This window comes from Microcaecilia unicolor, chromosome 3 (assembly GCF_901765095.1).
Source record: "Microcaecilia unicolor chromosome 3, aMicUni1.1, whole genome shotgun sequence".
In the NCBI taxonomy this organism is placed as follows: Eukaryota; Metazoa; Chordata; class Amphibia; order Gymnophiona; family Siphonopidae; genus Microcaecilia; species Microcaecilia unicolor.
This window is the reverse complement of record NC_044033.1, coordinates 48,540,839-48,555,361: the sequence shown is the minus strand read 5'-3', so window position 1 is coordinate 48,555,361 and position 14,523 is coordinate 48,540,839. Positions and strand designations below refer to the sequence as shown.

Sequence of the window (14,523 nt, the reverse complement as noted above, 5' to 3'; positions counted from 1 at the left end):
TACACACACAGTGCTCATGCAGCGTATGACAATGTGGCCGCGCTACTGATTTCCGCCGGGAACAGCCCCCGCGGTAGAAAATATAAAAATATTTTGTGCCACAGGAAACAGTGCGCACCAACTTGGAAATTACCACCAGGTGAGCGCGCTGACCGGGCGGTAGTGTCAATTTGATACGTGTTACACAAGTGGTAGCCCTATCACTGCTTTGTAAAAGGGCCCTTCAGATCCAAAACGGGGGTAAACAGCAGTTACATATGCAAGTGCACTTAGGCGTTATTCTGTAAGGTAGCACCTAAGTGCTTTAGCGCATCAGTGCAAGGAGGGCATGCATGTGGGCGAAGTATGGGAAGGCCATGGGCAGGTCGCACATTTAGGCACAGCACTTATAGAATGCTGTACAGAATATTAGACAGTGAATCCCAAAACTATGAAAATTCAGCAGTGTAAATAGAGAACCCCACCCAATTCACAAATGTGATAAAACCTAAATCCAAAGTAAATTTTGATGCGAGTTTGCGGAGAGCTCAGTATAGGCTGTCACTGCAGCCAAGCACAACTTCAATGAGTTTATCTGCTAGGTAGCGGCTCACTGAAAGGCTCTATACATCATAACTTGCTCTCCTATGAAAACTCACAAATAAGCAGTGATCAAAAATCGTGAACACACTAAATAAGTGAAAATAACTAAATCCTTAAATGAGATTCTCTATCAAAATTTATTGCCGAAGCTCATACGATGGAGGAAAACAAAAAAGCTTCGCCAAAAAGCTATATTGAAGAGTGAGGTTGACATCAATTGCCTCTTTGACTCTTAATCACACTGGAAATGGAGAAACAGAACGTGAGCAAACGTTTCTGAATTTTGTAGCTCCTAATCATGAGTCTCAAATGTCCTACAGAAATTTCTGTTTCAAAGAAGGTCTTCCTCAGGGACGCCAGTGGATACAATGAAAATGTCCTCCATCTCCAAATGATCCTGCGGAAGTGCCTAAATATAACATAGTAATATAGTAAATGACGGCAGATAAAGACCTGTACAGTCCATCCCAGTCTGCCCAACAAGATAAACTCATATTCATTTTCAGTACTCTGATTGGGGGAAAACGGCAGATGTTCTGTCATTTGTGCTACCTCTCTGGAAGTTATTTGAGCTCTTGGGTACCAATTAGGTCTGCTCTCAACAACCACAGATTGCAAAAAAATACAGGAGCAAGAGGTCAAGTTTCCAAAAACGGGTGGGAAAAAAAAGCAGGGAGAATTCATCAACATTGATTTGCTCTCTCTCTCTCTCAGAAACTGTAATTATTCATTAAGATCATTAAAAAAACACAACGAATAACCAGATCCCTTAGATCCAGGAAGGAATACAACTTTAGTTACCCACAAAGTTTTCTAATAACACACACACACACTTGAATCCAACAAAGTACTTACTTTCAGGAACAGAAATCCAAGTATTTCTGGATTTCAGATCATTCTGCACCACCCAGTGTATTGAGTACATCTGTAAACTGCGGAACTTCTAATGCAAAGCTAAACTTCAAGCTAAAGTGATAGTGTCACTCAGTTTTGCCTGGCTGCGCACTGCACTTTCCCAAGTGATCGGTTCAAAGGGAGCCGCCCCGACCCGAGGGGTCCCCCAGCTTTTACTCAGCCAGGCCAGCAGCTGCTGGACTTGCAGCCCCCTGCTAATGGCTCCCACCTCGTCTTCCAAAAGCTCTTAGGCGGCAGCCAGGCGCGACTGCTTCCAGTTCTTGTTCTTCTTCCACCACATCCACAGGAAGAGCCCGATCAGCACCCAGCTGACGCTGAAGCCCAGGTAGCCGACCAGGTAGACGGGGATCAGGCAGAGAGACACCCAGACCAGGTAGGAGAGCACCTCCAGCATGAGCTGGTTCACGGCTATTGTGTGCTCCTTCTCCCCAGGGGACTCCCCCAGCTCTTGCTTGGCTTTCGGGGCTGTTTCCATGCTCCTCTTCGTGATGCTCCTGCGTCCATTACCTGTTTCAAAGTTAGAGAAGTAACCAATAATCCATAGGAAAGTCATGCTCCATTCAATACTTTCAATAAGTCCATGAGGAATTGACTGCATTCAGTTCAAATATCCAGTATTGTTCACGCATGGACAAGAAAGCTTCACGGTCTCCCTGAAAATGAAAAGAAATTTGTTCTATCACAAACCACTGCATCTTTTCAAAAGTGTGTCCATATTCGATACAGTGGTTAACCATAGGGGTTGTTAGTACCTGATTTTTAAGTCTGCTTCGATGTTTTCTTAGGTGCTGTCTAATTGCCCTGCTAGTGCGCCCCGCATAAATCTTTAAACAGGGACATATGATTACGTAAACTACATTTGTAGACAGACAATCTGTCTCACCTTTCAGTTTATAAAACTTCAGGGTGACTGGATTTTGCCAGACCTTCAGAGTCAAAGACATCGGGCACGCCTTGCAGTGCCCACAAGGTTTGTGACCTGTATTACGCATATTCTCTAATTCATCTTGAGAATTAAACGTAGTAGACACCAGATGGTTGGACAGATTCTTCCCCCGATGTAACTGGAGGACATGCCAGTGTTTGTGTATGCTCTGAGCTATATCAGCTGATTTCTCCGAATGAGACAGAACACATATTTGCCTATCCTGAGGTTCTCTATGATTGTATTTTAATAAGAGTTCAGGATTAGCATAACGAGCCCTAAGATATGCTTGTTTGACTACACGACCAGTGCCCTTCGCCACAAAGTGCTGTGTTAAAATCTGGGCTTGCTGTTGAAATTTCTCCGTTGTGCTACAGATCCTTCTAATGCGAAGGAATTGACCAATCGGGATTGCTTTTTTTAGTTGACGAGGATGACAGCTATCATATTGAAGATAATTATTTCTATCAGTGGACTTGCTATAGACAGTAGTAGCGAGGCGGTTCTGTATTCTTGATACCGTGGTATCTAAAAAGGTAATTTGAGTCTTACTGTACGTATGAGTAAATTGTAAATGGGGATCCAAGGTGTTGATCCAAATCATAAATTCCTCCAGTTGTTCTTCAGATGCTTTCCATACAAAAAATATATCATCAATGAACCTTACCCAGTTGGAGATCTTACCTATCCAATTGGAGGAATAAATGAATCGCTGTTCAAAAATCCGCTATACTAGGTGCTGCTGCATTGCCCATGGCCACCCCTTGTTTCTGCAAGTAAAACTTATCAAAAGAAAATTTTTCCTTAAAATCAAGGTCGTTATATTCATCAAAAACTGTGTAGATACGCTGTGATCTGTTGATCTACTTGTTAAACATTGTTGAACTAAATGAATTGCTGCTGTTTGCGTGATACTCGTATAAAGAGTTTTAATGTCTAGAGTTACTAATAGGCAATCTGTAGGAAGATCACATACAGCTTGGATCTTAACCAAAAAATCGGTAGTGTCTCGTATATACGACTGTATTTGGAGTACCAAAGGTTTGAGAAAGTGATCTAGAAACTTAGATAAAGGTTCCAAAACAGTGCCTCTCAGGGAGACAATCGGTCTCCCTGGGGGCCTATGTAAAGTTTTGTGTATTTTAGGAACCATGTAAAATTTTGGAATGCTGGAACTTTTCACTTTCAAAAATCTTTGTTCAGCTTTAGTGAGTTGGCCCTGGGCAAACGCCTCATCCTCTATTGAGGCAATTTCACCAGTAAGGTGGAATGTAGGGTCTTCATTCAACATAGTGTACCATTGAGGGTTATTGAGATGTTGAGAAACCTCTTCAAGGTAATCTGTACGATGTCAGACCACTTATCTGCAGGCTTGATAATTAAGCGAGGATCTGTTTTTAGTTGCTTAAGAGCCTGCATTTGAATTTGGGTAACATTGATACAATTTTTGTGGAGAGGCTTGTTCCATTGTTGAAATGTCCAGTAATACCAGCTCTCTAAAAGTAGAAATCGCCGGGTCCATAGTACTTGGAGGAAGCCAATGGAACGTGTCCGAAAAATAGATTCATCTGTAGATGGGGAATCAGCAAAATATAATTTAATCTGCAATGACTGTATTATCCTCGCCAAATCTCTTCTAGCTGTAAAGGGCTAATGTTTGACAGATGGGACATAAGAAAGTCCCTTGCTTAACAGATTACTTTGTTCCTGCGTGAGAGGGACTCCTGATATATTGATGACTAATGAGTCTTCGGGCTGTATGACCGTGTTTGTGGGCAGTCCCGATTGTCCAATGGCGTGTTTTGGGTGAGTCCAGAATTTGTACATTTTCCCGGGATAACAGAACAAGATAAAAACATCTAGGGCAAAAATTGGGACATTTTTATCTGGACCTGTTTCAGTCATGACTAAGTCACAAAAAGGTGCCTTAATTGGCCAGCTGACCACTGTAGCGATTAAGGCATTACCCCCCCCCCCCCCCCCACTTAATCCACCAGTGATCACTGACCACCTTCCACCCCTGAAAGATTTGACAGTGACAGTACATACAGGCTCTATGACAGCTTCAGATATTATATCTATTCATATTAGAGCAGCAAGCTGGTCCCAGGAGTAGGCATGGTCAGTGCAGTGGACTGGACTGTAGAGAAAGGGACACAGGTCCCGTATCCCACTCTAACTAAAACACTTATAGTAGAAATTATGAGCCTTCCATAACCCACAAAATATCAACTGCACCTATAGATAGGAGAGGGCTTTTGTAGTGATGTACAGTTAGGTACAGTAGGTATTTAGGTGTTCCTGCAGGGCTCACGAAACAAAATAAGGGTGTTAAGGTGGGATTTGTACATGGGTCTCTTTATGTGAAGTCCAGTGAACTGACTACTAGGCAACCCCTGTGCTCTGCTGGGATGTCTGTATGGCTAGTTTACTAGGAATGGTGTCACACAGCCATCCCTATGGCTTCTTTTTGTGCGCTTTTCTCTGAGACATTTTTTTAATGGTACCTAGAGAAATACATACTGAGCATGAAAACATCTTGAATTTAGAAATTTTTAAAACAAAAAAAAATAGGCCTTTTTCCGGTTCAAAAATTGATGTGTTCAGGATGAGAATTTTAGATGTTTTCACCAAAATGTCTACAATTGGACTTGGATGTCATATCGAAAATGCCCCTTTAAGTGTCTTTATAAAACAAGGCCAAAGTAAACTAGGTGTGCCGTTATAAAATTACCCTTTATGAGGGCAGTTCTATAACAGGGCGCCTATTAGGAGCCTGTTATATAAATGAAAGCAGACGTCTTGCATGAGCAGGTATATTCGTGCCCTTATGGTTAGACACAAGCACTTAAACCAGTCATAGCGCTGATGTAAATGCTTACACCTAAACACTAGATATACATGTGTAACATGCCTATGGAACTTTGGAAGGCTAAGTGCTTTGAAAATATGCCTGTATAGTATTCTATGTAAAATATGAAGTTTCAAATAAACAAAGTGACAGTCTCGCTTTATTGTCACCATGTTCAGCTTTATCATTAGCTAGTCTTGCTCAGCTAAAGAAACAATAAGCAAGAGAGTACGTCTGAAAAATTTTCTCCCCCTGAAGCAGCGGTTGGGTCCCGTGAAACGGTGGGGTGAATGATATAGCTGCTATGATATACTACACTTGAGTTAAGTGGCCAGTTTTTTCACAAATTTAAGAAAGTATAAAAATGTAAAATATTAAGTAAAAGTGAAGATAATTGGTTTATGGCAGTGATTGATAAAGCAGGTTTATTCAAAGATTTTTTTTTTAACCTGAATTAACCTGCATTTTCTCAGACCTTTTCCTCCCCGGTCTATGATTCTATTTTGTATTTGAGTGCAAACAGTGAGGCTAGCTAATGATAAAGCTGAACATGGTGACAGTGAATTGAGATTGTGACTTTGTTTCCATGTAAGATATGCACATATTATAGAATAGCACTTACATTTTTGGCATTCATGTGAGTATTTTCACCTCACATTCATGTATATGCTGGTTCTAATCTTTTATGTGTGTATTTGGTATGTAAATGTTAGTGCTTTCTTCATAAAATTGCCTCCTAAACATTGAAATTGTTGTGTTTCAGTGGGAGGGGGAAGTGATCTCAGGCTTTGGACAGTGAATGGTGACCTTGTTGGACACGTACACTGCAGAGAAATCATTTGCTCTTTGAGTTTCTCTAACCAGCCTGAAGGAGTATCTGTTAATGTGATTGCTGGTGGATTAGAAAATGGAATCGTAAGGTAAGGATCTCTTCTGTTTTTACCTAATGTATTCAGGCACATTATAGAGGCAGTTTTAAAATTGACTGTAGTGAGACAGTCTGTAAGTACTTTTGATTTGTGGGCTTTGCTCCAAACTTCAAAGCAAAGTATGCATATATTTTCACATTGATATTTGCACCTGCTATTTTGTGCAGGTAGTTTTTGAATGGAAAATATCACATGTGAACTGAAAGTGCAGCTGGTTCATGAGGCAAAATTTCCTCTCCCACCTGCAGAGCCCCAAACCCTTAAAGGTAGCTAAAAATACAACATTTTTACCTATGACAGTGGCTTTTAAAATGACCTAGTTACAACTGTACATTCTGGGGACAAGTTTATAACCTACAAACTACATAAGTGGTTCTAAAATATGTACTTTGGAAAGATTTTCAACTAGAACTCATATGGGTACTTCCTTCTATATTCAGCTGGCATCAGGCAGGGACCCCCGGATATTCAATGACAGGTCGTATCCAGTGACCGAGATTGAATATCCAGTTTCATCTGCGGCAGCTTAACTGGTTAAACCAATATTCAGCGCTAATTGGTTAAGTGCTTAGCAGTTAAAGATAAGGCTTCTATTTATGTGGCCTATCTTAACCACTAAACTTAGCCGGTTAACGCCTAATATTCACGCTGAACCAACATAGCCAGTTAGTGACCAGCCGCTAAGCGCTAATATTCAGTGGGGATAACCGGCTGTCTCATGCTGAATATTAGCAGTTAGCCGGCTAAGCCCTTCATGAATCAAGGGAAGGGGCTCTCTCAGGCCCCAGCTGCCTCTGCTTCTCTAGGCAGCCCAGAAGCAAGGACTGCATCAAGCCACAACTGCTAATTACTTGCTATACAACCTGGCTACAGGACATGCCTTGTGCAGTATTTGACATGCAGATACCAGAACCCCAGTGGGGAAGGGGAAGATATCATTTTATGGTTGAAATTAGCAAATGAAGGAACTCTTTTACCAAAGGGTGATAAAAGGGACCCTGTGGTGGCGGGCCGAGGCCCCCTTTTACTGCTGCCTGGTAAAAGGAAAATTCCGGCTGGGACTGGAAATTTCCATGCAGTAAATGAAACATTTGCCATGCGGCTATTTCCTGGTGGAGCCCTTACTGCCTCCTGTTTAGGAGACGGTAGGGGCTCCAGTAATAACCGGGCAGTGATTACTACCAGGCGTGCCCCTGCCGCGCGCACACACAAAAATATTTGCGGGAAGGAAATGGCACGTGATGGGGGCCAGAACTAGCACCGGGCTCTGGTAGAGCTGGATCGCTGCATGCCATTGGTGCAGTTAGCCCTACTGCAGCATAGTAAAAGGGCCCCAAAGTGTTTATTTTATTTATTTATTTATTGCATTTGTACCCCACATTATCCCACCTTTTTGCAGGCTCAATGTGGCTTACAGAGTGTTGTTATGATGCAGTCATTACATGATCTTAAATACAGTCGATAATAGGCTGAAGGTAAGTGTTGTGAGAGGTGTTTTTGATGCACCTGAGTAGTTTGAGGAATGATTTATTAAGGATGTTTTTAGTAGGCTTTGTTGAAGAGATATGTCTTCAAAGATTTGCGAAAGCTGGTTAGATTGTCCATCTTTTTCAGGGCCATGGGTAATGCATTCCATTAGCAACATTGTTGGATTCAAATATTGTCAATGAATGTGACTATTCTGCAACCAAAATTATAAAAACACGTTTTCCAAGATTGCATCATCATATATAATTACCTATATGTGATTGGCATTGGTGCATATTTGCCAAGTGCCCTGTTTGTGATGCCAGTGTTTAATTATGAAGGATTGTAACATGCACATAGTGGCAGGCGCGGCTCTAGCCAGCTTGATGGGCAGACCAGAGGGACTGTTCAGCTCTTTATCACCATTAGTTACTATTTTACTTTATTGTTCCTCAAATTGAAATGAATGCAGTACAAAAATATTTTCCAGTATGAAGATAGTGTACTAAAGGTGCACAGAAGAAATATTTTAGTTCTGAGGTTTTTTTTTTTTAATTTGAAAAGGCCATTTATTTATTTAGTTCTGCATCTGTGCCCCAGTTTCCCACCTATTGATGATAAGGCCAATGCAACATTTTATAGAAGTGAACAGCAACAACATTACAAGCAGCCAACAGAAATGACAGTACAATCCCAGTGCCTTAGGGAATTACTTTTGCAGATGACATGACCTTTTAAGAAAAAGATCAAACTTGCTCCATATTGAACCTGAATGTCCCCAACTCCCTCCCGCAAACAGTTTCAAATGACTCCATGGTTACATACCCACCCATTGTATATACAGTGCTTCAAGAAGTAAGCTCAGGTGTCCCCCCCCCTCCTTTCCCCATCATTCCTCCGCACACTGCTCTCAGCTCCATGTCACAAATATACTGCACTTTCACGTCTGGTGTCTGCTTTATGATGTAGGGAACCAACTCTGTTTTCCATAAACAAGCCAAAGTCAAGCAGGCACTGGCCAAGCACAAAGTGAGCAGCTGCTGCTGTGCCAGAGTAAAGTCTCTCATCTACCTACCATACAAATATATTGCAGGGTCCCATGGACTCTGTCTACTCAACCAACTTTGAAGCTGAACTTGCATATTTCTCCAGAAAGCTCTGGCCTTTTCACATGTTCACCATATATGCCCCATGACTCCCTGCATCTTCCCCAATAAAGTGGTGACACATATGGAAACACATGATGCAACCTGACAGGAGTTAAGTGCCAACAATACAAAATTTTAATACTATTTCCCTGCTGTGGAGATTGTGGCTAGTGCAGACTCCATGGTCTCCCATTCCACTTCCTTGTAAGGAGTACCCAATTCTCCCTGCCACTTAAATCACTGACCTAAAGACACCTTACTTATGTCCCTCAAGTGTCTATAAATAATTGCAGTTAGCCATCTGGCACTTAGGAAGTCTTCACAAAAAAAGACTCCTCCCCCCCAAGTATCTGTTACATAACAAGGAGGCATATAAACTGCCAACTCTTCCAGTAGGATTTGAGGTGGGATACAACAAAATAAAAACTGATACAACCATCAGGAATTACAAATAACAAACAAAAATTTAACTATAACATTAAAAAAATTCATTGATTGCACTGAAAATAAATAAGCCTTTAAAGCCTTGCAAAAATTTTTAAAATGCCTAAAAAATAAAGACGAAGATCAATGAGAAGACGATTCCAAAGCTGAACTGCAAGGAAATTAAATGAATGAGAGAAAACAGCTTTAAATCTAATTTGTGTAACAGAAGGTAAAGCTAAAATTAGTGAATTACAAGTCTGAGACCTAGCACTAGATTGTAAAATTCTAAAAGATTGTAAAAGATCTTCTGCACAGACACCATACAGAGATTTAAAAATCAGGCATAGTGCTTTGAAAACAGTCCTTGCTTGAACTGGCAACCCGTGCAATTCCAACAACAAAGGAGAAACGCGATCAAACTCTGATTTATAAAAAATCACCCTGGCTGCAGAATTCTGGACCAGCTGCATTTTAGACATATTTTATAGCTACTCCTAAATATAGGGAATTACAATAATCCAGCATAGAAAGAATAGATAATTGAACAATTATCCTAAAATGATCTTGTAAAAAAAATAAGAGTGAACCAATCTAAGTTGCCTCAGTTTAAAATAGGCCTTCCGAATTAGATTATTTACTTGCAGCTGTGTTAACATTGAAAAATCTAATAAAATAGCCAAGATTCTAGGTTGTCTTTCAACTGGTAAAATATAATGTCCTTCCAAAACAACAGATTTGGAAGTATTTGAATCTAATAAACTAAACCAAAGAAGCTTGGTTTTTTTCGGTGTCCCAAGTTAATAGACCAATCAACAATTTTTCTTATGCTATCCTGAACCATGGACGAAATGGAATCAATACCCTGCCTAACAGGAATTAACAAAAAGATGTCATCAGCATAGGACATTCTCGTCCCAGAACAATTTTTCCCAAAATACTCATGTAAATATTATACCATAGAGGAGAAATGGGAGAACCCTGAGGGACTCCACACAGTGGTAACCCCACCCATGCTGTGCCCCAACACTGCCCTTATACACTTCTACCAGCAAAGTACACGCAATCATGTCATGGCATGTACATTTATGCCAGGCAATATTTTATAAGTCATTTAACACATATAAGAGAGTGACTATATGAAATTGCTTCCTAAGGAGGTAATTTTAAAAAGGACTTACATGTGGAGAACAGCTTTTTCTGTACTTGAGTAGACTCATATTAAATTACCCTGGAGGTATACATACACAAAAGAGGTGCATACTTTTGTGTGATAAGTATATGAGCAATCCTGAAGGTGGAGAATAGATGGTATTGGGGCAAGATCAACATTTATGCATCTGTTTTAAAACAACTATAAGTCTTTACCTATTTATATTGTTGTGAACATTAATGATTTGCCTTTCCCAGCAAAGGGTTATCATTTGGTGAAGTTGTATTTTAAACTATGCGTACATGTGCTAATTCTTTTTGACATTTACACATACAAGTTTAGATCTCCCTCAGAGCAGTTGTAAATTTTCATTGTAGACATAATGACAGACTATATGTTGTGCAACTTTTTATCTGATATCTTCAAGGCCATCTGCAGTAGTTATGGGTATTTGATGGGAGGTTGGTGTGCAGCGAAACTGATAATACACTGCCATTAGAACTACTAGAAAAAAAATCCATAAGAAGCGATAAGTTGCTAAAAATATGAGCAGATAACTGTTTTATCACAGTGTTGCTTTTCTTGGGTGTTGATGAATTTGTTTTTCGGTTGAAACATTTTTTTAAAATATCTTGCTTGATTGGAGAGGTTACTTTGGAAAAGGAAGTAAAAGGATTATGAACTTATATTTTTTTTCTTTCTCTTCTTATTCTTAGGTTATGGAGTACCTGGGACTTAAAACCAGTTCGGGAAATTGCATTTCCTAAATCAAATAAACCTATTGTAAGGTAATAACATTCTTTTTTCCATTTACTGAATCTATAATTCTTTATATTAGTTTTTGCAGCTGTTGTCCTCCTCTCTTTTCTTTTCCATGCCTCTATGGGATATTTAAATTAGTTATGATAATGTTAGCCTTTAGGTACAAAAGATTTTTCTTCATAGATTATTATTATTTTATCCTTTCATTTATAAAATATGTTTTTTTAAAAGCAGACTCAAACCCCCAGATTCTATATATGGTGCTCAAAATTGCGTGTACAATTTTAGTAATGAGCCAATTAGTGCCAGTAATTGGATGCTAACAAATAATTATTTGAGTAATTTGGCAACAATTTGGCCTTGCGCATGCATCTAAGCGCTATTCTATAAAAATGCATGTGCAAATATTTTAGCATGCAGCTGAAAGGGGGTGTGGCCACGGGAGAGGCATGGGCGGATCAGGGGCATTCACTAAAGATGTGGGGAGTATTATAGAACTTGGGTGTTCCTGGGGATATACGCTAGGTTCCAGTTGGTGTAAATCCTTACACCCAAAGTTGGGTGCTATTCTGCGTGCTATTCTATAAATGGTGCCCAACTCAGGGCACTGTTTATACAATAGTGCTCAGTGCGCATTTTTTTCCAGAGCCCAAATTTGGACACCATTTATTGAACTTAGTTCAAAGTGACTCAAAATATGCATATTATATGTAATCATAGGAGCCCTTAAGCTGTGGTAAGCACAATGCATGCTTACCGCAATAGAAAATGGCATACCATGGGGTGCACTTAGGCATCCCATGGTAATTTTGCCATGTGTATGCACTACTGATGTGCTGAAAATATTTATTGGTAGGGAGCGTGTCGGAGGGGTGGAGAGTGGGTGGCAGGGGCTTATGCACTAATGCCCACACGCTAATGTGAATATAAGCACGTGGCCATTATTAGAAAATCCCAAAAATCGACCATTTTACCCTAGCACTCTTTGAGGGTCTAGTTTATGACTCTTCTAGAGAACAGGCATAAACTCACATACCTATCCTTCTTGCCCACAGAAAGTTCCTGCACTTCCGCTGTGGAACTCAGCATTATCAGTAAAAGGTCTTACCATTCGCTTGGCTTCGGCTCCTCGAGTCTTCACAAAATGCCTGATAGTGGTAGCTGCAGGTGGGGAATACACATCTTCCCCTACCTTGATGACTGGTTAATCGTGGCAGCTTCCCGGGAGGTGGCACAGACTTCAATTCTGTTCACCATAAGGCTCCTAGAACTCCTTGGGTTTGTGATAAATTTCCCCAAATCACATCTTCAACCTGTTCAGACCTTAGAGTTCATCCGGGGCTCTCCTTTACACTTCTTAGGGTCAAGCCTTCCTCCCTCAACTAAGAGCAGACAGCATAATGAGTCTCTCTGCTCACATTTCCAAATTCACCCACGTATTTGCTCATCAGATGCTCTGCCTCCTAGGTCATATGCAGGCTTATTTTTGAAAGAGAAGGACGCCCATCTTTCGAAACAAATCGGGAGATGGGCGTCCTTCTCCCAGGGTCGCCCAAATCGGCATAATCGAAAGCCGCTTTTGGGCGTTCCCAACTGCTTTCCGTCGCGGGGACGACCAAAATTCCTGGGGGCATGTCGGAAGTGTAGCAAAGGCGGGTCTTGGGCGTGCCTAGCACATGGGCGTCCTCAAACCATAATCGAAAAATAAGGGTGTCCCTGACGAGCACTTGGATGACTTCACTTGGTCCTTTTTTTCTTACGACCAAGCCATGAAAAGGTACCCGAACTGACCAGATGACCACTGCAGGGAATCGGGAATGACCTCCCCTTACTCCCCCAGTGGTCACTAACCCCTCCCAACCTCAAAAAAAGTGTTTTAAAATATTTTTTCCAGCCTCTGTTCCAGCCTCAAATATCATATCCAGCTCCATGACAGCAGTATGCAGGTCCCTGGAGCAGTTTTAGTGGGTGCAGTGCACTTCAGGCAGGCGGACCCAGGCCCACCCCCCCACCTGTTACATTTGTGATGGTAAATGTGAGCCCTTCAAAACCCACCACAAACCCACTGTACCCACATCTAGGTGCCCCCCTTCACCTGTAAGGGCTATGGTAGTGGTATACAATGGTGGGTAGTGGGTTTTGAGAGGCTCAGCACACAAGGTAAGGGACCTATGTACCCGAGAGCAATTTATGAAGTCCACTGCAGTGCCCCCGGTTGATATCCTGTCATGTCAGGGGGACCAGTGCACTACGAGTGCTGGCTCCTTCCATGACCAAAGGGCTTGGATTTGGTTGTTTCTGAGATGGGTGTCCTTAGTTTCCATTATTGCCGAAAATCAGAAACGACCAAGTCTAAGGACGACCATCTCTAGGGACGACCTAAATTTCAAGATTTGGGTGTCCCCGACCGTATTATCGAAAGAAAAGATGGACGCCCATCTTGTTTCGATAATATGGGTTTCCCCGTCCCTTCGCCGGGATGTCCTGCGAGGATGTCCTCAGGAAAACTTGGGCGCCCCTTTCGATTATTCCCCTTCAAGGTGTCCACAGTCCATATAATACCATTTGCTCGATTCCACTTTTGAATTTCTGAGTGCACACTCTCCTCTCAGTGGTCCTAAGCCACAAGATTACTCTCGACCAGTATTTGAGTTACTCCACATCTACCACACTCTCTACAGTGGTGGATGGTTCCCCAGATTCTCACCCAGGGACTTCCATTTCAGCCCCTTCTACATCACAAACTCATCATCACAGATGTTAGGTTTGGGTGCTCACCTTGATGGTCTCCACACACAGGGTTCTTGATCCCCTCATATGAATCCCCTGGAATTGCAAGCAGTCTGGAAAGCCCTCAAAACTTTCCAAGACTGCATACTCAACCAAATAATACTCATTTGCACAGACAGCCAGGTTGCAATGTATTACCTGAACAAACATGGAGGAACAGATTTTTACCACCTCTGTCAACAAGCAGTCCAGATATGGACTTGGGCAGCTTCTCGAAATATCTCTTTAAGAGCTGTTTACCTAGCCGGCAAACAATGCTGTTGCAAACAAATTGAGCAGAGTCCCTCAGTGTCACGAATTGTCCCTCAGCATTCCGGTAGCTTGTCGAATATTCCAGCAGTGGGGAACCCCAGTGATAGATCTGTTTGCTTCTGCTTCTCAGAACAACAAACTACCCTGCTTTTGTTCCAGGTTTTCTACGCCCACCGTTTAGCCCAATGCATTTTTGCTTCACTGGACTACTGATATTCTATATGCCTTTCCCCCACTGCCTCTCATAGGGAAAGCTCTTCTCAAACTATGTCAAGACCAGGGGGGCTTGATCTTAATTACTCTCTACTGGCCATGTCAAAAAAAGT

General features: G+C 41.5%; 1 protein-coding gene across 1 annotated transcript in view; it reads left to right on the top strand.

Moving 5' to 3' along the window:
- LYST (lysosomal trafficking regulator) overlaps positions 1-14,523 on the top strand; it is a 347,836-nt gene that overhangs the window by 325,763 nt on the left and 7,550 nt on the right. The window contains exons 50-51 of the mRNA XM_030195890.1: positions 6,037-6,193; positions 11,110-11,181. Coding sequence (XP_030051750.1) covers positions 6,037-6,193; positions 11,110-11,181 — 229 coding nt within the window. The remainder of the gene's footprint in view (positions 1-6,036; positions 6,194-11,109; positions 11,182-14,523) is intronic.